This window comes from Antechinus flavipes, chromosome 3 (assembly GCF_016432865.1).
Source record: "Antechinus flavipes isolate AdamAnt ecotype Samford, QLD, Australia chromosome 3, AdamAnt_v2, whole genome shotgun sequence".
Lineage (NCBI taxonomy): Eukaryota > Metazoa > Chordata > Mammalia > Dasyuromorphia > Dasyuridae > Antechinus > Antechinus flavipes.
In genome coordinates, this window is record NC_067400.1 from 193,643,079 (window position 1) to 193,663,594 (window position 20,516).

The 20,516-nt window shown below is 33.3% G+C and overlaps 1 protein-coding gene across 1 annotated transcript in view; it reads left to right on the plus strand.

Annotated features, from left to right (window-relative positions):
- ZNF654 (zinc finger protein 654) overlaps positions 1–20,516 on the plus strand; it is a 109,924-nt gene that overhangs the window by 53,564 nt on the left and 35,844 nt on the right. Inside the window, 1 exon segment of the mRNA XM_051984366.1 lies at positions 18,168–18,249. Coding sequence (XP_051840326.1) covers positions 18,168–18,249 — 82 coding nt within the window.

Here is a 20,516-nt window from a genome sequence, read left to right on the forward strand (position 1 = left end):
ATTTCTGTTACTTTTGTTATTGATATAGTCAATCATTATAATAGTTTGAATACTGAATCAGCCTTACATTCCTGGCATAAATCTTACTTGGTCATAGTGTGTTATCCTGCTAATAAGTTCTGCTATTTTATCTTTGCTAATGTTTTATTTTAATTTTTTTTCATCTATATTAGGGAAATCACCTATAATTTTCTTTTTCTGTTTTGGCTCTTCCTGGTTTAGGTATCAGTACCTTATTTGTATCGTAGAAGAAATTTGAAGGAGTCCTTTACCTAGTTTTTCCAAATAGTTTACATAGTGTTAGGTTAAAACATAGTTTTAAGGTTTGATAGAATTTACTTGTAAATCTGTCTGGCCCAGGAGATTTTTTTCTTAGGGAGCCCATTGATGACTTGTTCAGTTTCATTTTCCTAAAATGGGATTATTTAAGTAATTTATTTCCTTTTCTCTTTGATCTAGGCAGGTTTTTTGATTAGATTAGATTAGATTAGATTGTCAGTTTTGTTGGCATACAGTTGGGCAAAATAGCTCCTAATTGTTGCTTTAATTTCTATGTCATTGGTGCTAAGTTCACTCTTTTCATTTTTTATGCTGGCAATTTGATTTTTTTCTTTCCTTTTTGTAATCATATTACCCAAACATTTATCTGTCTTGTTGGGTTTTTTCATAGAACCAGTTATTTTTTTTAACTAGTTTAATAGTTTTCTTAGTTACAATTTTATTAATCTCTCCTTTGAGTTTTGGGATTTCTAATTTGATATTTAATTGGGAGTTTTTAATTTGTTCTTATTCTAGTTTTTTTAGGTGTGTGCCCAATTCATCGATCTCCTCTTTCTATATTTTATTCATATAACTATTTACAGAGATAAAATTTCCCCTAGGAACTACTTTGACTGCATCCCATAAGTTTTGGTATATTGTCTCATTATTGTCATTCTCTTGGATGAAATTATCAATAGTTTCTATAGTTTGTTGTTTCATGCACTCGTTCTTTAGGAATAGATTATTTAGTTTTCAGTTAATATTTGGTTTATTTTCCATGGTCCTTTATTACATATAATTTTTATTGCATGCATTTAACTATTCTGCCTTTCTGAATTTGGTCGTGAGGTTTTTATGCCATAATAATATGGTCAGTTTTTGTGTAGTTTCTATGTATTCACTAAGAAAAATAATATATTCCTTTCTATCTCCATTCACTTTTCTCCAAAGGTCTATCATGACTAACTTTTCTAAAATTCTATTTACCTCCTTAAGTTTTTGTTTATTTTGTGGTTAGACTTAACTAGTTTTGATAGTGGGAGATTGAGATCCCCCACTTGTATGGTTTTGCTGTGTATTTCTTCTTGTAACTCTCAACTTCTCTAGGAATTTGGATACTTTTCCACTTGGTGCAGATATGTTTAGAGTATTGATATTATTTCATTATTTATGGTACCCTTTCTCAAGATGTAATTTCCATCTTTATCTCTTTTAATTAGACTACTTTTGCTTTTGCTTGATCTCAGATAAGGACCCACTATCCCTGCTGTATATATCTCTGTTTCAAATGTGTTTCTTGTAAACAGTATATTGTAGGATTTTTTTTTTTAATCCACTCATTATTTGCTTCAGTTTTATGGGAGAATTCATCCCATTCATATTCACAGTTGTGTTTACCAGCTCTGTATTTCCCTATATCCTGTTTTCTCCCCTGTGTATACTTTTTTTTTTCTCTTTTCACTCTGCCTCTCATTTAGTAATGTTTTGTTTTGTTTTGTTTTTTTAACCTATCTGGCCCTCAATTTGCTCTCCCTTATCCTTTCTCTTATTTTTCTACCCTCTCTTCTGTTCAAACAGATGTGATTAAACTTTAGACCATGCTCATCCCCCTTCTTTTCTCTCGATTGCTATAGGTCTTTTGTGCTTTTTCCTGTGATCCAATTGTTCCTTTTTGCCTCTTCTTTCCTCTTATAACAATCTTTTTCTATCACTTAATACCTTTTTCTTTGATATTATTACATCAGAGTCCATTTGCATCTACACCCTCTGTCCATGTGTGTCCCTCCAATTGCCCCAATAACGGATACAGTTCTCAAGAGTTACAAATATCATTTTCCCATCTAAGAATGTAAACAATTTAGCCTTAAATAATATATATTTCCCTGTTTACCATAATTTCTGTGGTTTTCGTGAGGCCTGTTTTTGAAGATCAGATATTCTGTTTAGTTCTAGTTTTTTCTGTAGAAATGATTGAAAGTCTCTTATTCCATTGATAATCCCTCCCCTTCCCTGAAAGATGCTGCTCATTAGTGGATTCTTGATTATAATCCTAGGTCCTTTGCCTTCAAGAATCCGATACTCCAAGCCCTCCGATTCTTTATTGTAGAAGCTGCCAGATCCTGAGTGATAATGACTGTTGCTCCTTTTTATTTGAATTGTTTTTTGTCTGGCAGCTTGCAGTGTTTTTTCTTGAGATTATAGTTCTGGAGTTTTGCAAAAATGTTCTTTGAATTTTTCCTTATAGGATCTTTTTCTGGAGATGATAGATGGATTCGTTCAGTGACTATTTCTCCCTCTATTTCTAGTATATAAGGACAGTTTTCTTTAATGATCTCTTGAAGAATGCTATCCAGGCTTTTTGTGTTCATGGCCATCAAATAGACCAATAATTTTTGAATTCTCTCCTGGATCTATTTTCTAGTCAGCTCTTTTTTCAATGAGATATTTTAGTTTGTATATCAGAATTGACTGATTCTTTTTTTAAATAGCTTTTTATTTACAAAACATATGCATGGATAATTTTTTCAACATTGATCCTTGCAAAACCTTTTACAAATTTTCCCCTGCTTTCCCCCCACCCTCTGCTCTATATGTCAGGTAGTCCAATACATGTAAAATATATGTTAAATCCAATATATGTATACATATTTATATTTATATAGTTATCTTGCTGCACAAGAAAAATCGGATCTAGAAAAGAAAAAAAAAATCTGAGAAGGAAAACAAAAGTGCAAGCAAACAATAGCAGAAAGAGTGAAAATGCTCTTGTGGTCCACACACTCAGTTCCCCTAGTCCTCTCTCTGGATGTAGATGGCTCTCTTCATTACTGAGTAACTGGAACTGGTTTGAATTATCTCATTGTCATCCATGTCCATCAGAATTGATTGTTGGATACTCTTCTTGTTGCTGTGTATAATGATCTCCTGGTTCTGATCATTTCACTTAGCATCAATTCATATAAGTCTCTCCAAGGCTTCTCTGAAATCATCCTGTTGGTCATTTCTTACAGAACAATATTTGATAACATTCATATGCCATAATTTATTCAGCCATTCTCCAATGGATGGGCATCCATTCAGTTTTCAATTTCTAGCCACTACAAAAAGGGTTGCCACAAACAGTTTTACACATGTGGGTCCCTTTCCCCCCTTTAAGATCTCTTTGTGATATAAGCCCAGTAGTGATACTGCTGGTTCAAAATGTATGCACAGTTTGATAACTTTTTGAGCATAGTTCCAATTTGCTCTCCAGAATGATTGGATTTGTTCACAATTCTATCAACAATGTATCAGTGTCTCAGTTTTCCCACATCCCCTCCAATGTTTGTCATTTTTTCCCTGTCATCTTAGCCAATTTGAGAGGTATGTAGTGGTATTTCAGAGTTTCAGAGTTAATTTTCATTTCTCTGATCAATAGTGATTTGGAGCATCTTTTCATGTGACTAGAAATAGTTTGAATTTCTTCGTCTGAAAATTGCCTATTCATATCCTTTGACCATTTATCAATTGGCGAATCACTTAATTTCTTATAAATTTGAATCAGTTCTTTATAGATTTTGGAAATGAGGCTATCTTTTGTGATCAATAATTATCTCTAGTTCTTCTCTGGTCACAAATTCCTTCCTCCTCCACAGAAGATCTGACTTTGTGTGGAGAATGTTTTGTAATTTTGCTCATATAGTTCCTGACCCTCCTTTGGCAGATAGATTCCCAAATATTTTATACTATAGAGAGTTATTTTAAATGGAATGTTGTTGGATTTTGTTAGTGATACATAAAAATGTTGGTGATTTATGTGGATTTATTTTGTATCCTGCAACTTTGCTAAAGTAGTAGATTATCTCTAATAGTTTTTTAGTTGATTCTCTAGGGTTCTCTAAGTATACCATCATATCATTTGCAAAGAGTAATAATTTGGTTTCCTCATTACCTACTGTAATTCCTTTAATATCTTTTTTTCCCTCTTATTGCCAAAAGTAGCATTTCTAATAATTGAATAGTAATGGTGATAGTGGACAACCTTGTTTCACCCCTGATCTTATTGGAAATGCTTCCAGTTTATCCCCATAACTTATGATGCTTACTGATGGTTTTAAATAGATGCTACTGACTGTTTTAAGGAAAAGTCCATTTATATCTATACTCTCTAGTATTTTTAATAGGAATGAGTTTTGGGTTTTATCAAATACCTTTTCTGCATCTGTTGAGATAATCATATGGTTTTTGTTAATTTGGTTATTGATATAGTCAATTATACTAATACTTTTCCTAATATTGAACCAGCCCTACATTCCTGGTCTAAATCCTATTTGGTCATGGTGTATTATCCTGGGAAGATTTTCTGTAATCTCTTTGCTAATATTTTATTTAAGGTTTTTGCATCAATATTTATTAGGGAAAATAGATTTTCTTTCTCTATTTTTGTCCTACCTGATTTAGATATCAGTCTATGTCATAAAAGACTTTGGGAACAGTTCTTCATTCTCTATGTTTTCAAATTGTTCTTTAAATGTTTGGTAGAATTTACATGTAAATCTATCTGGTCCTGGGAATTTTTTCTTAGGGAGTTGATTAATAGCTTATCTATTTCTTTTTCTAAAATGGGACTATTTAAGCAATTTACTTCTACCTCTATTAATCTGAGCAGTCTATATTTTTGTAGGTATTCCTCCATTTCACTTAGATTATCAAATTTATTGGCATAAAGTTGGGCAAAGTAACTCCCATTAATTACTCTAATTTCCTCTTCATTGTTGGAAATTTCTCCTTTTTCATTTTTAAGACTAACACTTTGATTTCCCTCTTTACTTTTTCTAATCAAATTTACTAAGGGTTTATCTGTTTTTTTTTTTTTCTCCAATAAAACCAATTCTTAGTTTTATTTATGAATTCAATAGTTTTTTTACTTTCAATTTTATTTATTTCTCCTTTTATTTTTAGAATTTCAAGGTTGGTATTTGATTGGGGGTGGGGTTTAATTTGCCCTTTTTCTAGTTTTTTTTTTTTTTTTAATGCAAGTCCAATTCATTGATCTTCCCTTTCTCTGTGCAAGAAAGCCTTTAGAGATATAAAATTTCTCCTCATTACAGCTTTGGCTGAATCCCACAAATTTTGATATATTGTCTCATTATTGTCATTCTCTTGGTTTAAATTATTGTGTCTATGATTTGCTGTTTCACCCATTCATTTTTTAGCATGAGATTATTTAGTTTCCAATTACATTTTGGTCTATTTGTCCCCGGCTTTTTATTGAATGCAATTTTTATTGCATCATGATCTGAAAAAAATGTATTTACTATTTCTGCCTTTTTTGCATTTGATTTTGAAGTCTTTATGTCCTAATATATGATCAATTTTTGTATAGGTTCCATGAACTGCCAAGAAGAAAGTGTACTTCTTTCTGTTTAACTGATTCTTGATGTGTTTTATAGAGTCTTTAGCTACCATTTGTCCGGTTCTAGTTTTAGTGTTTGATTTTCTAAAATTAGCTTTTGTATCTCTTGTTTCATTTGAATAATTCTATTTTATAAGGTCATGTTTTCTTCAGGGTTTTTTGTTTTGTTGGGTTTTTGTTTTTGTTTGTTTGTTTGTTTTGTTTTTTGGCCAATTGTATTTTTAAGGAATTGTTTTCTTCAGGCAATTTTTGTCCTTCCTTTTCTAACCTGTTGATTTTCTCTTTAATATCTCGTTTCTTTCCCCAGTTTTTCTTCTACTTCTCTTTTATTTGCCTTTTAAAATCTTTTATGAGCACTGCCAAGAAGCCTCTTTCAGCCTGAGATCTATTCATAATATCATTGTTTGAGATTTTCCCTGTGGACATTTTGTTCTTATCTGAATTGGTGTTTTGGGCTTCCCTGTCACCAAAATAGCTTTCTGTGGTTAAGGTTCTTTTCTGTTTCTTGGTCATTTTCTCTTTTTTTTTTTTCCCCTCCTGTTTTGTGACTTTTATGGTTGAACTCTGCTCTTGAAGTAGAGGGGACAAACCTAAGTTTCTGGTACCTCCGTGAGCCTTGGCTTTTAATACAGGGCCCCTTTGTGTTTGGTGTCTTGTTCACAACAAAGGGTAGCTCTACCTGCTCTCTAGGCAACAACCTGGCTTCCTAAGGAGGCAGTTAGTTGCCTTCTGTGCTAGAACTGGTAGCTGCCCCACTAGTCTGCCCTGCTACTGAGTCAGGACTGAGGGTCTCAGTTTGCTGATATGTTGTGATTAAGACCTTCTCACTGGCTTTCTGAGACACTGTCTAAGCTGGGCTGAGCACCCTTTTACCCATTGAGACCGACCTTTCTTGGAGTTAGAAAGTGGTATTGTAATGCTGGAGAAATTAAGGAAGATAGAGATTAGAGAGTATTTAATAATTTATTAAATGGAGAGGTATACTGGATTCAATGGATCCATAGTTTGATCCCAGGCTGAATGATACTATGTCTCCAAAAATCCAGCAGAGTTCTCAGAGACATATATACACGTGGCTCAGATGTAGAGGGGAGACTGAGAGTGGGGTGAGCCACTGAGATGGGACGACATAATCAGGGGGAGGCATCCCAGACATGGGGAGAGACATCTTGATAAGACAGTATCTGATATCCTAATAATTTGGGATAGGGAGTGGCATTCTGATATTCTATCGAGTATTCTTATAAAGAGGGAGGGGAGGTTTTGCAGAACTGAGAAGCAGGGAAACAGAGGCAGGACTGAGAGGATAATTAGGGAAACTGAGTCAGGACAATAAAAGAGAACTGTGGCATAACAGTTTCATTCCATCAGATTCTGTTCAAAGGCTTGGTTTCATCTGATTTTTAAGAGAAACTGGGAAACCTTGAGCAGCTTTTTGTCTTCACTTCACCATCTTAGCTCCTTCACATAATATTTTTCACATAAATTTTTATGGGGATTTTTTTTTTACCTATTTTCTTTATTAACATGACCAAAGTGGCATTCTTATATATCACTAACAAAACCCAACAGTTAAGAGTTACAAAAAGAAGTTCTATTTAAGGTAACTACTGAATATTTAGGAATCTATCTGCCAAGGGAAAATCAGAAACTTTATGAGCAAAACTACAAAACACTTTCCACACAAATTAAGTTTGATCTAACCAACTGGAAAAATATTAAATGCTCTTGGATTGGGCGAGCAAATATAATAAAGATGACAATACTACCTAAATTAATCTATTTATTTAGCGCTATACCAATCAGATTCCCAAAAAACTACTTTGATGAACTAGAAAAAATAACAAAGTTCATATGGAAAAACAAAAGGTCAAGAATTTCAAGGGAATTAATGAAAAAAAATCAAATGAAGGTGGCCTAGCTGTACTAGATCTAAAATTATCTTATAGAGCAGCAGTTACTAAAACCATCTGGTATTGGCTAAGAAATAGACTGGTTGATCAATGGAATAGGTTAGGTTCAAAGGAAAAAACAGCCAATAACTTTAATAATATAGTGTTTGACAAACCCAAAGACCCCAGATAAGAATGCATTATTTGACAAAAATTTCTGGGAAAATTGGAAATTGACCCACACTTAACACCGTACACCAAGATAAGGTCAAAATGGGTTCATGACCTAGGCATAAAGAATGAGATTATAAATAAATTGGAAGAGCATAGGATAGTTACCTCTCAAACCTGTGGAAGAGGGAGGAATTTATGACCAAAGAAGAACTAGAGATCACTATTGACCACAAAATAGAAATTTTTGATTATATCAAATTGAAAAGTTTTTGTACAAACAAAACAAATGCAGACAAGATTAGAAGGGAAACAATAAACTGGGAAAACATTTTTACAATCAAAGGTTCTGATAAAGGCCTCATTTCCAAAATATATAGAGAATTGACTCTAATTTATAAGAAATCAAACCACATTCTCAAATTGATAAATGGTCAAAGGATATGAACAGATAATTCTCAGACGAAGAAATTGAAACTATTTATAGACATATGAAAATATGCTCCAAATCATTATTAATCAGAGAAATGCAAATTAAGACAACTCTGAGATACCACTACACACCTGTCAGATTGCCTAGAATGACAGGGAAAGATAATGTGAAATGTTGAAGGGGATGTGGGAAAACAGGGACACTGATACATTGTTGGTGGAATTGTGAACACATCCAGCCATTCTGGAGAGCGATTTGGATCTATGCTCAAAAAGTTATCAAACTGTGCATACCCTTTGATCCAGCAGTGTTTCTACTGGGCTTATACTCCAAAGAGATGCTAAAGAAGGGAAAGGGACCTGTATGTGCTAAAATGTTTGTGGCAGCCCTGTTTGTAGTGGCTAGAAGCTGGAAAATGAATGGAGGCCCATCAATTGGAGAATGATTGAGTAAATTGTGGTATATGAATGTTATGGAATATTATTGTTCTGTAAGAAATGACCAGCAGAATGAATACAGAGAGGACTGGCAAGACTTACATGAACTGATGCTAAGTGAAACGAGCAGAACCAGGAGATCATTATATACCTCAATAACAATACTGTTTGAGGATGTATTCTGATGGAAGTGGATCTCTTTGATAAAGAGAGCTTTAATTGATCAAAGATGGACAGAAGCAGCTACACCCAAAGAAAGAACACTGGGAAATGAATATAAACTGCTTGCATTTTTGTTTTTCTTCCCGGGTTATTTATACCTTCTGAATTCCATTCTCCCTGTGCAACAAGAAAACTGTTCGGTTCTGCACACATATATTGTATCCAGGATATACTGTAACCTATTCAACATGTAAAGGACTGCTTGCCATCTCGGGGAGGGGTTGGAGGGAGGGAGGGGAAAAATCAGAACAGAAGTGAATGCAAGGGGTAATGCTGTAAAAAATTACCCTGGCATGAATTCTATCAATAAAATGACCAAAGTGAAATGCATTTTTAATGATATATATATAACCTATCTCAAATTCCATGTCATCTCAAGGAGACGTGAAGAGAAGGAAGAAAATATGAAACTCAAAAACTCCCCAAACACACAATTGTTAAAAAGAAAAAAAAAAATCGTTTTTCATGTAATGTAATGTTCTCTGTTTTGATTTTCTTGGGGGTCTCTGGAAGCAGCCTTTGTTTCAGTTCCATAATCACCACATAAGTAGGCAGGGGTTAAAGTCCAAATCCTTTATTATCTCTTTCAAAATCTTGTCTATTTTCCTGGGGCCCTTAGCTTTCTTAGATGCCTATCTCTCTCCTTGGTTCCAAGAGCTCGAGGTCCCACCTGTCTTCTCTGCCCTCTGAATCTCTCTGAATCCAAAGGTTTGTGCTTCAGCCTCCAGCCACCACAAAGGTGGATGATGGTGTGGATCCGTCTCAGTCTTTGCTGGCTGTTATGTACTCCATTACCATAGGTGTGGATCTTGTAGAACTATATTAAGTACTAAGTACATGTACTGAACTAGAGAACTATTAAGCACCATGCTAAACAACCATTGTCTTTATCAATTCCGCTGAGTTAGCATCTTGTAAGAATCCTTGTTTCATATTCAGAGTTCTGGCCCATAACAATGTAATTGGGGAAGGAGAAGGAATAAGGTCAAACTGTAGGGTAAACATAGGGAGCAATGGAATGAATGGAATTTATGGTCAGAAAGAATATTGCCAAATTGATCCATGAAGTGAAACAGGGAGTAAAAGGGAGCTCTAGGGCTCTGACCATTACTATTTGTGGCTCATATGAAATGAAAGTCATAAGATATGAGATTAAGGAATTGGAAAGTTATGGTTGAGGAACCAGCATCATGAATGTTGAAGACTACCTACATGACAGGAGGTGAGGAGGAGAAAAAGACAGTGACCTAGGTATTTTTTTTAACTGAGTGAGAGTAGGTATGTTGGGGATTTATATATAATATATACAATGATCTCTTTAGTTTGGGGTTGGGAAGGGAGAGTATGGATTATGCTAGAAAGGATAGCTAGTGAGTGATATAGTGATATCTGAGTCGTAGTGAGAGCAGATAAATGGAAGGAGTAAAGGAAAAACGTCCAGAATCAAGGCAATAGACCTCCAGAAAACCAACCAGGACACTACAGAAGATTTTTGAAAAGCAACAATAAACTTGAATTTTCATTATAAGTATTTACATATTGAAAATCATCAAATACTACAAATCAAGATCTGATTTGTTTTATTGATTGTCTAGATGATTAGTGTTAAAATCCAATAGAAATGGTGGTTTCATATTTGTGAAAGCCACAAGTTGATATTATATTCATTCCATTGTATTTTTGTTTATTTATCTTATTTTACATTTTAATCTGGTTCAGGTTACATATACTCCTGAGGTTCTTATGGAAAATGTTAATAATGCAGTTGAAAGTTAAAAATATCTACTACTTACATGTTTGTTTCAAGATTGATGGTTGTTCAATGCTTTCCACTCATTGATTGTAATTATTTGCTTTCTGTCATGTAAAGTAGTGAATATTGAGCTGTTTTAGGATGGAAAAACAAAGTTGTTTCTGGAAGAATGCCTAGGTATAGTTTTAAGTATTTTATAGGTGCAAAGGAAGAGTAATGTTAAAATCATGATTTGATCCATAAATTTTGTTTTGTTTTCCAAATTTAACTTTTATGCAGAAATAGGGCAGTACAGTTCATTGGTGTACTTTTATTGATGATTTACATACGTGATTTTATCTTGAAATGTCCATATTATTTAGGCTATTTTCCAAAATAAGAGTTAAGAAATTTTAGTCACAGTGTAATATTTAAGTGATAGTTACATTCTTATGTTAATACTTTTATGGCACAGTGAATATAGTGCCTAGACAGGAAAATCTAAGTTTAAATAATTTTGCCACTCTGTGCAACTCACTTAACTTCTATTTGCCTCAGTTTCTCATCTGTAAAATGGAGACAATAATAGCACTTAACTTCCAGAGTGGTTATGAGGATTCAGTGAGATAAGAAAAAAAGTGAGATAATAAAATATTTAGCACAGTGCCTGGTACATTTTGCACACTATAGAAATATTAGCTATTATTAGCTATTACCATTGAAATATGGGTTATTTGTATGTTATGTGACAGAAATCATTTATGGTACAGTAAGATATACCAAGTTTGAAAATAATAAAATTCAGATTCTGGATAACCACAGGAGCATTTTTTTTATTTATATTTTATTTTATTTTATAATAACTTTATGTTGACAGAATCCATGCCAAGGTAATTTTTTTACAACAAGTTGGCGGGCTGGTGTTTGTGCGGCTGCAGCAATGGGTATATTGAATCATTTTATAAGGTGGAAATAAAAGGTAGACAAATTGAATAAATTACTAAGTACGAGTAATTGGTATGGATTGGCCATTAGCTAGGAAGTGGACATTTAGAAGGCATATCCAGACTTAGGCAGTTATCGCCCATCTGCCATAGGTGTTGATAAGGTAGGGATTGCCCTCTTCATTTCTACTCTCCTTCTAAATAGTTGTATCCAAGAAGCTGTTCTCTCCTTGCACTCGCTTCTGTTCCGATGTTTCCCCTCCCTCCCTCCAGCCCCTCCCCTACATGGCAAACAGTCCTATATATGTTAGATATGTTTGCAGTATATCCTAGATATAATATATGTTTGCAGAACCGAACAGTTCTCTTGTTGCACAGGGAGAATTGGAGTCAGAAGGTAAAAATAACCCAGGAAGAAAAACAAAAATGCAAATAGTTCACATTCATTTCCCAGTGTTCTTTCTTTGGGTGTAGCTGCTTCTGTCCATCATTTATCAATTGAATCTCAGTTAGGTCTTTCTCAAAGAAATCCACTTCCATCAGAATACATTCTCATACAATATCGTTGTCGAAGTGTATAATAATCTCCTGGTTCTGCTCATTTCACTTAGCATCAGTTCATGTAAATCTCTCCAAGCCTCTCTGTATTCATCCTGCTGGTCATTTCTTACAGAACAATAATATTCCATAACATTCATATACCACAATTTACCCAGCCATTCTCCAATTGATGGGCATCCATTCAATTTCCAGTTTCTAGCCACTACAAACAGGGCTGCCACAAACATTTTGGCACATACAGGTCCCTTTCCTTTCTTTAGTATCTCTTTGGAGTATAAGCTCAGTAGTAGCACTGCTAGATCAAAGGGTATGCACATTTTGATAACTTTTTGGGCATAATTCCAGATTGCTCTCCAGAATGGTTGGATTCGTTCACAACTTCACCAACAATGCATCAGTGTCCCAGTTTTCCCGCATCCCCTCCAACATTCATCATTATTTTTTCCTGTCAGCTTAGCCAATCTGTCAGGTGTGTAGTGGTATCTCAGAGTTGTCTTAATTTGCATTTCTCTGATCAATAGTGATTTGGAACACTCTTTCATATGAGTGGTAATAGTTTCAATTTCATCCTCTGAAAAGTGTCTGTTCATATCCTTTGACCATTTATCAATTGGAGAATGGCTTGATTTCTTATAAATTTGAGTCAGTTCTCTATATATTTTGGAAATGAGGCCTTTATTAGAACCTTTAACTGTGAGATGTTTTCCCAGTTTGTTGCTTCCCTTCTAATCTTGTTGGCATTGTTTTGTTTGTACAAAGGGTTTTTAATTTGATATAATCAAAATTTTCTATTTTGTGATTAGTAATGGTCTCTAGTTCATCTTTGGTCACAAATTTCTTTCTCCTCCACAAGTCTGAGAGATAAACTATCCTATATTCCTCTAATTTATTTATAATCTCGTTCTTTATGCCTAGGTCATGGACCCATTTTGATCTTATCTTCATATATGGTGTTAAGTGTGGGTCCATACCTAATTTCTGCCGTACTAATTTTCAGTTATCCCAGCAGTTTTTATCAAATAATGAATTCTTATCCCAAAAGTTAGGATCTATTGGTTTGTCAAACACTTAGATTGCTATAGTTGACTATTTTGTCTTGTGAACCTAACCTTTTCCACTGATCCACTAATCTATTTCTTAGCCAATACCAAATGGTTTTGGTGACTGCTGCTTTATAATATAATTTTAGATCAGATACAGCTAGGCCACCTTCATTTGATTTTTTTTTTCATTAATTCCCTTGAGATTCTCGACTTTTTATTGTTACATATGAATTTTGTTGTTATTTTTTCTAGATCATTAAAATATTTTCTTGGAAGTCTGATTGATATAGCACTAAATAAATAGATTAGTTTAGGGAGTATTGTCATCTTTATTATATTCGCTCTGCCTATCCAAGAGCACTTAATATTTTTCCAATTATTTAAGTCTGACTTTATTTGTGTGGAAACTTTTTTGTAATTTTGCTCATATAATTCCTGACTTTCCTTTGGTAGACAGATTCCCAAATATTTTATGCTATCAACAGTTATTTTGAATGGAATTTCTCTTTGTATCTTTTGCTGTTGGATTTTGTTGGTGATGTATAAAAATGCTGAGGATTTATGGGAATTTATTTTGTATCCTGCTACTTTGCTAAAATTATGAATTATTTCTAATAGCTTTTTAGTAGAATCTCTGGGGTTCTCTAGGTATACCATCATATCATCTGCAAAGACTGTTAGTTTGGTTTCCTCATTGCCTACTCTAATTCCTTTAATCACAGGAGCATTTAAACTAAAAGTCTTCAGAATTATCCATTTCAAAGATTATTTATTTCAATGTACATTTTAAGACTGATAGCTTAGTGTTTCTGAAAAGTTAGAATTTGATTTGAGTTTTCTGGAATTTTTTATTTCTGAACATAGGCAGGCCAAATCAACAAACTTGTCAGGTGCTTATTTTGTATGTACTAGTACTAGTAATGATGCTAAATGCTCAGGATACAAAGAAAGGCAAAACAAAGCAAAAAAAAAAAAATCCTTGACCTCCAGGAATTCACAGTTTAGTGGAGGAGACAACATTCAAGCAACTATATACAAACTACAAACTATGTAGAAATGGAAATGTAAGTTAATCAATAAAGGGAACGCATGATAATTAAGGGAATGGAAAGGGTTTTTTTGTTTGTTAGTTTTCTGAAGGTAAAAGGACTAGAGCAAGTAGCATCCTACTTGGTCCCAAAATATAGAGCTCTATTCCCTTTCTTCTCAGGATATTTTGTTAGGTTATTTTCTCCAGCCTAAATCCTGGTATTAAGGAGCTGAGAGCAGTCTCCATGAAAGCATATCTTTTTTTTAAAAATAATTATAACTTTTTATGGACAGAAGCCATGCCAGGATAATTTTTTACATTATCCCTTGCTCTCACTTCTGTTCCGATTTTTCCCCTCCCTCCCTCCACCCTCTCCCTCAGATGGCAAGCAGTCCTATACATATTAAATATGCCACAGTATATCCTAGATACAATATATGCATGACAGCATATTTTGAATTACTTTGTTTTGTTGAAAATCATTTTATGGCATCACTCACTCTTCTCATAGTGATGTCAAGACCAACAGAATAGAGCAGAAAACTTTTAGAGATTTTGTGAAATATAAAATAAAATTATAATAGAAATAGATTGTTTCATGATAATCATTTCACATAATCAGTTCACAGACTTTTAAAAGTTTAACATGACTATCAATAGTATTAGTAATTGTATCTAGATATTGAAGAAACCAAACCATTGAAAGACATCATTCTTTGTTTCATGTATTTTTAACTGATGCTATTACATCAGTATATGAAAAAGTCTTGGTAAACTACTGTTGAGAATCTTGGTTTCTGGAATTGGGATTTACCTTGCACTCCATCGATCCAAATTTATTTCAGTCTTGTTCACTGTTGCTATTGAGCTCTCTATAGCTCTTCTCAAGGGTATGGGTGGCACTTTGTATCAATAGGTGGCATAGCTTTCTCTTAAGAGAGATTATCCCAAAATGAAAACAAGGTGTTAAAAGCAGATTAACCTTATTCATGCTTTCTCTCTATTATCCTTAGAATTGAATGTTTAACAAGATAAAGTTTTCAAAAGTAGAGCTTTCAGAGGTTTGAAACGGGATCAGTTTGTCTGAAATATATTCTTGGAAACATAATCAAAGATTTTTCAGTTTTTAGATCTCTAGCATCTGACCTTTAGTAATAGACGTGGCATGTTTGACTTAGAATTTAAAAAGCTTCTTTGCTCTTTCCAAGTGTAAAGTATTGACTAAATGAGAACTGCAGGCAGCTTCAGAATTCCATTATATGTTTCCTTGTCTAAGCCTCAAACACCTAAATTGTGAGAAATGCAAATTACTCAATATGAACTAAAGAGAAATGTTTTATTTGCTTACATAAGAAGAAATGATATAAATAGTATTTCTGCAATAACAAAAGAATGAAAATAAAGTAGATGCCTTTCTGATAGAAAATAGTTGAATACAATGTATATGTAAAAAGCAACAAATATGAAGATTTGGGTGGGAGAAATATAGGAAGGCTTTTTATTAACTGATGCAGGTGAAATAAGCAAAACCAGGAGAACAGTATAGCCAATGATTATAATAACATACATGAAAACAACTGATGAATTATGTTAAATCAAAAAACATTTATATACTCAATGTATGTCAGGCAGTGGCTTGGAGACAAAGAGAAAGGTAAAAACATAGCTCACATTAGAATGTGGAAATGGCAAATGGAGAAAATAATATGCAAATAACTATGTATATAAAAGATATATGAAATGTAAACTGGGAGAAAGTGTCGAATTTTAGGGATGCAGGTGATCCCCCCAAATATACTAGTATCTTAGGTGTTCCAAAAGAATTTGTAAGCTTAGATAATTTCTAATTCAATAGGCAAAATTTTGTCATAATTGTAATGCTAATTGAATCGGGCTAAATTTCAAAGAGCAAGCAGGTAGATTCATAAGGGAAATTGTTAGAGGTAGAGTGGGGGTGCAGAGTAAATGACATTGTAGGATTGGGGTTCACTTGATTGATAGGAAATTTTGCAATGGGGGTGAAAATGACCCCCTTTCTTCTTTCATGAAATTAAGAAGTGCTTAATTTGTTTGTTTGACTCCAGAGGCAAGATAGCAGCCTAGACTTTCAAATGACAAAACAGATAGCCTTCAAGTCTAGTTTAATGTGATAAAAAATATCGGGCCCAACTTCCCTTCTTTCACACATATTCGCCAAGCCTGTGCTACATCATTCCCTATAGCTACATTCCTAAGATGACTACATCATTCCCAAGGCCAGGTGGTCTGTTTCTTGAAAAGTATTGAGGTTTCTCCTACTACAAGGAGACCTCGAAAGGCCTTCTATAGAAGAGAGGATGTTTGAATTCTGTCACTCAGGAAGCCAGAAAAGCTAGAAGATAGAGTTGGCAAAGGAAAACATTCCAGGTATGTGAGATAGGTAGTGCAAAAATTGGAATTGAGTGTCAGCTGAGGAACAGAAAGTAGGCCAGGTTAGTTAAATCATAGAGTGTCAGAAGAAGAGTAAAGTACACAAAAGATAAGAAAGAAAGGATGGAATCAAGTTAAATTTGGCTTTAAATGCCAAATGAGTTTATATTCGATCTTGGAGGTAATAAGTAGGCATTGGGACTTATTCAGTAGATAGGTGGCATGCAGTGATTGATAGAACTATACCCTCTTTGATGTGTATTCTTAAGGGATTGAGATTATGGTTTATATTTAATTCATTTTTCTGTCCTCACCACCCAGCCAAACAATACACACACACACACACACACACACACACACACACACACACTCTCAAACACACACACTCTCAAACACAACACAAAACATAGAGTAGGGGGAGTGTTAAGCTCTTGGTCAGATTTTATATAGTACAATTTACTTAAGTATGACTTTTATTAATTCTTTCTGGTTTGTTTGAAGAGAAGCCTTAGTTTGAATAACTTTTTTTTTAATTGATAAAAATATTTGGCTCACTTAGAGCAAAACCAGTTTTAAAAGTCATCTCCAATTAAATGCTCCTCTTGAATTTGGTTGAGTATACAAAATTCCTTTATAGATACAAGCACAGAGATAACTTTATTCGGTAGAATCTTCTGGTCATTGAGATCAAAGAAAGCATAAAACAAGGAAATGCATTCTTTTTAAAAAGATATTTGTGACTTTTGTATGCGATATCCTACACAAATTCCAAATGGAAAAATTCCTTACACTTTAGTGTCTCAATATGTTTCAGTTTGTAAACATTTGCTGATTGCATCAGATTCCTCGATACTGCAGGTTCTCTTCAGTGAGATTCATACTACTCAGAAAACACACAGGAAAACATGAGTGAATGAAAAGCTTATATTGCCCATATTGTAATGAATGGATCACATAATTTCAGAAAAGTATTCCTTGGAGATAAAGCTTCTTTAATCTTTTATTTGTGTGTATGTGTACAGATCTCAAAAACATCATTCTTCTTTTGCCCACTCTATACTGATGGAATTTGTCTTTCATACTATTTTATTTTCATGCCCAAATAGTAATGCTAAACTATTGAATTAGTAGTTTAATCATTCTTAGAATAAAGGAAATTATTCTTACTTTTATAAGTTTACAATAATATTATAGATATAAAGGTATCACATAGTCAATATGATTTTCACTTTGTTACTTGGAAAAAATTGATTAATAAATAAAAAACTGTTATTGGAAATTGTATTATCATTGATAAGCTCAAATATTTCTCAATCTGAAGGCTGCTTGCAAAGTAAGAATAAAGATAGAATTGGCATGGATAGCCACACACAATTATTATGTTCCTACTATGTGCAAAGGTTCTTCAGTATTAATTGTTATGAATAGTGAAGTGAGATTTGTAACTAAGCAATTAAGTTGAAGATTATACCACTTAACTGTAAAGGCAGACAATTTGCCTGTGATCAGATTTTGGCTGGTAAAATCTTTTTTTTTTTTTTAAACTTAAAAATATGTATGTGATTCTTGTTATTTATGTAGCATTTTAGACTATTTTAGATTGGGGCAAAACTCTGAGATTTCTTAATGTTTTTTAGGAGTTTCTTTGAGTTGCTGCTGTTCTTTGGAAAAGATGAATTTTATGAAGAGCCATTAAAGGATATTCTTGGTTCAATCCAGGTAATGAAATTTGCTTCTTAAATTTTCTGTATAAAATATGTTTTATTACTAAAACAGGTATACATTTTCTATTATTAGCTGGCTTAATGGTGTTGTAGTTGTAATTTTCAGATGGTTCTCACTATCTTTTTACAATAGTAGTAGAGGAAAAAAATATATATATAATCTTATTCAATGAAAAACCTAATTATTTTACTAATAGAGTAAATATGTAGAACTGTTTATCTTTTGTCATTTTTAAGATCTTAAGTTATTAACCACTTCTATTCCTTATTTGTCTCATTTGACCTAGAATAGCTCTAGATTTTGTTTTTGTTTTTGAATTTTTGTATCCTTAGAAGGATGTTAACTTGCATAGAGGCCAATTAAAACTAGTTGGAATAATTAGGAGGAATAAAGTGACATATTATGAGGAAAGAAAAGGATTTCCAGTGAGTATAGGTTTAATCCTTTAACAGACACCATGATAACATTCAGCTCTTTTGCAATAATCCTTCTGTGCTGATATGTTTATAACAAATTCTACTTGAAGAAAAATTTTGACAGGTATTTCTACCATTCCTTATACTTTTTAGCAATTTACAACAAAAGATGATGTACTTGAAGCATGATATTCAGATTAATTCAGTGCATCCAAATACTGTGTAAGATATTCTTAGCAAAACTTTTAAGACTTTTCAAAACATTTTTATGTTTGGAAGGTTTTAAACTTTTTTGAGTTCTTTGTATAGGAAGATAGCATGGTCCAGTAAATATGGAAATCAGAGGACTTGGGTTCAAATTTTACCTTCTATACTTAATATCTTTGTACCCTTGTACAAGTCACTTAGTCTTTCTGAAGCTTTGTTTCTTTAGAGATTTGGACATAGTCAAAAATCTATGATCATATGAATTTACAGGGCCTTTGATGAATTTCTTGAGTTTGAGCATAGGAAATTAGTTATAACTAATAGATGATAACAGTTCTTAAGTTCCTAAAGGAAGCACTTTTCACTAAATACATGCTTCACGAAAGGTCAATATGTATGGATCATCTTACCTTAAATACAAAATGTTTTGAAAAATTAGAAATAGTACCCATATGAATGAATATATACGCATATAATAATCTCTGAATGCTCTGGGCAGCTCTCTAGCAGAGAAATTGCTAGACCACTTTGGTAGAGGAGTTCCCTGTACCAGTAAAATTACATGTGTAGTCTTTATGGGTAAAGGGTAATATTTGCTTTCATAAGTATAATATTTATACTTTTATATGCTATTTATTTGGAATAAATAAAACATCCCCTTGTGCTTGACACTAACTTCAATGTTAGTGAATATGATTAGTGAATATGGTATATAATGAATATTTTCTTTAAATAAATAATTTAACAACTTAATGAAATTTATTTTTGAGAAAATTAAAAGTCTTTTAAAGGGGCAGTGCCTTTAAATTATAATGGAAATCTACTTTTCCCCCCAAGAAGTGGTTAGCTTTGTTCCTCCTTAGAACCAGATTTTTAATCCTCTGGTCACTTTGGGGATATATTTGATGGGTAAATCCTCCTGATACTATTAATATACTTTGTTCAGTTTTTCTGGTCTTCCTCTTCACCTGTCTATTAGTCATCACATATCTCACCAGACTGACACTATTAGAAATGGAAGGGGCTTTGGAGATCACATAGTACAACTCCCTCATTTAATGGAACAAGATATTGCAGCTTAGAGAAAATTGGCACACCTGAAAGCAAATGACAAGGCAAGGACTCAAATAAAGACTTCTAACTATTAAGTTTGGTGCTCTTTCCATGCTTCTATGTTCCCTTTTCAGATAATGTGTAGAAAAGCCTTCAAAAGTATTAATATGCACAATTCTGTTATAATACAACATATGCTTTCCTAAAAAAAAAACCAAAAAACAAAAACAAAAACACTGTGCTATATATGAATGCATAATCTCTTAACAAAAACCATAAACATTTTTTTCAAATTTACAGTAGCATATTAACAAAAAATGTATGAATATTACAATAAATGTTGGCAACATCCACAGAATACAGACTGCTGTTTAGCCTAGGCTTAGGCTGGCAAAGTCAATGGTCGTAGTGAAAGAGCTGCCTTTGGTGCGTCACAACTCTTGACCATGATCCCATGATAAAAGTTAGGGAAAGAGGGACTGAGTGGCTGTGATCAGCTCTTATCTGCCTCCTGCTCCTATACCAGAAAAAATCCAATAAATGTGTTACTTTACCTGGAAAAAGACTAGAGGTTTGCTTGGAGAA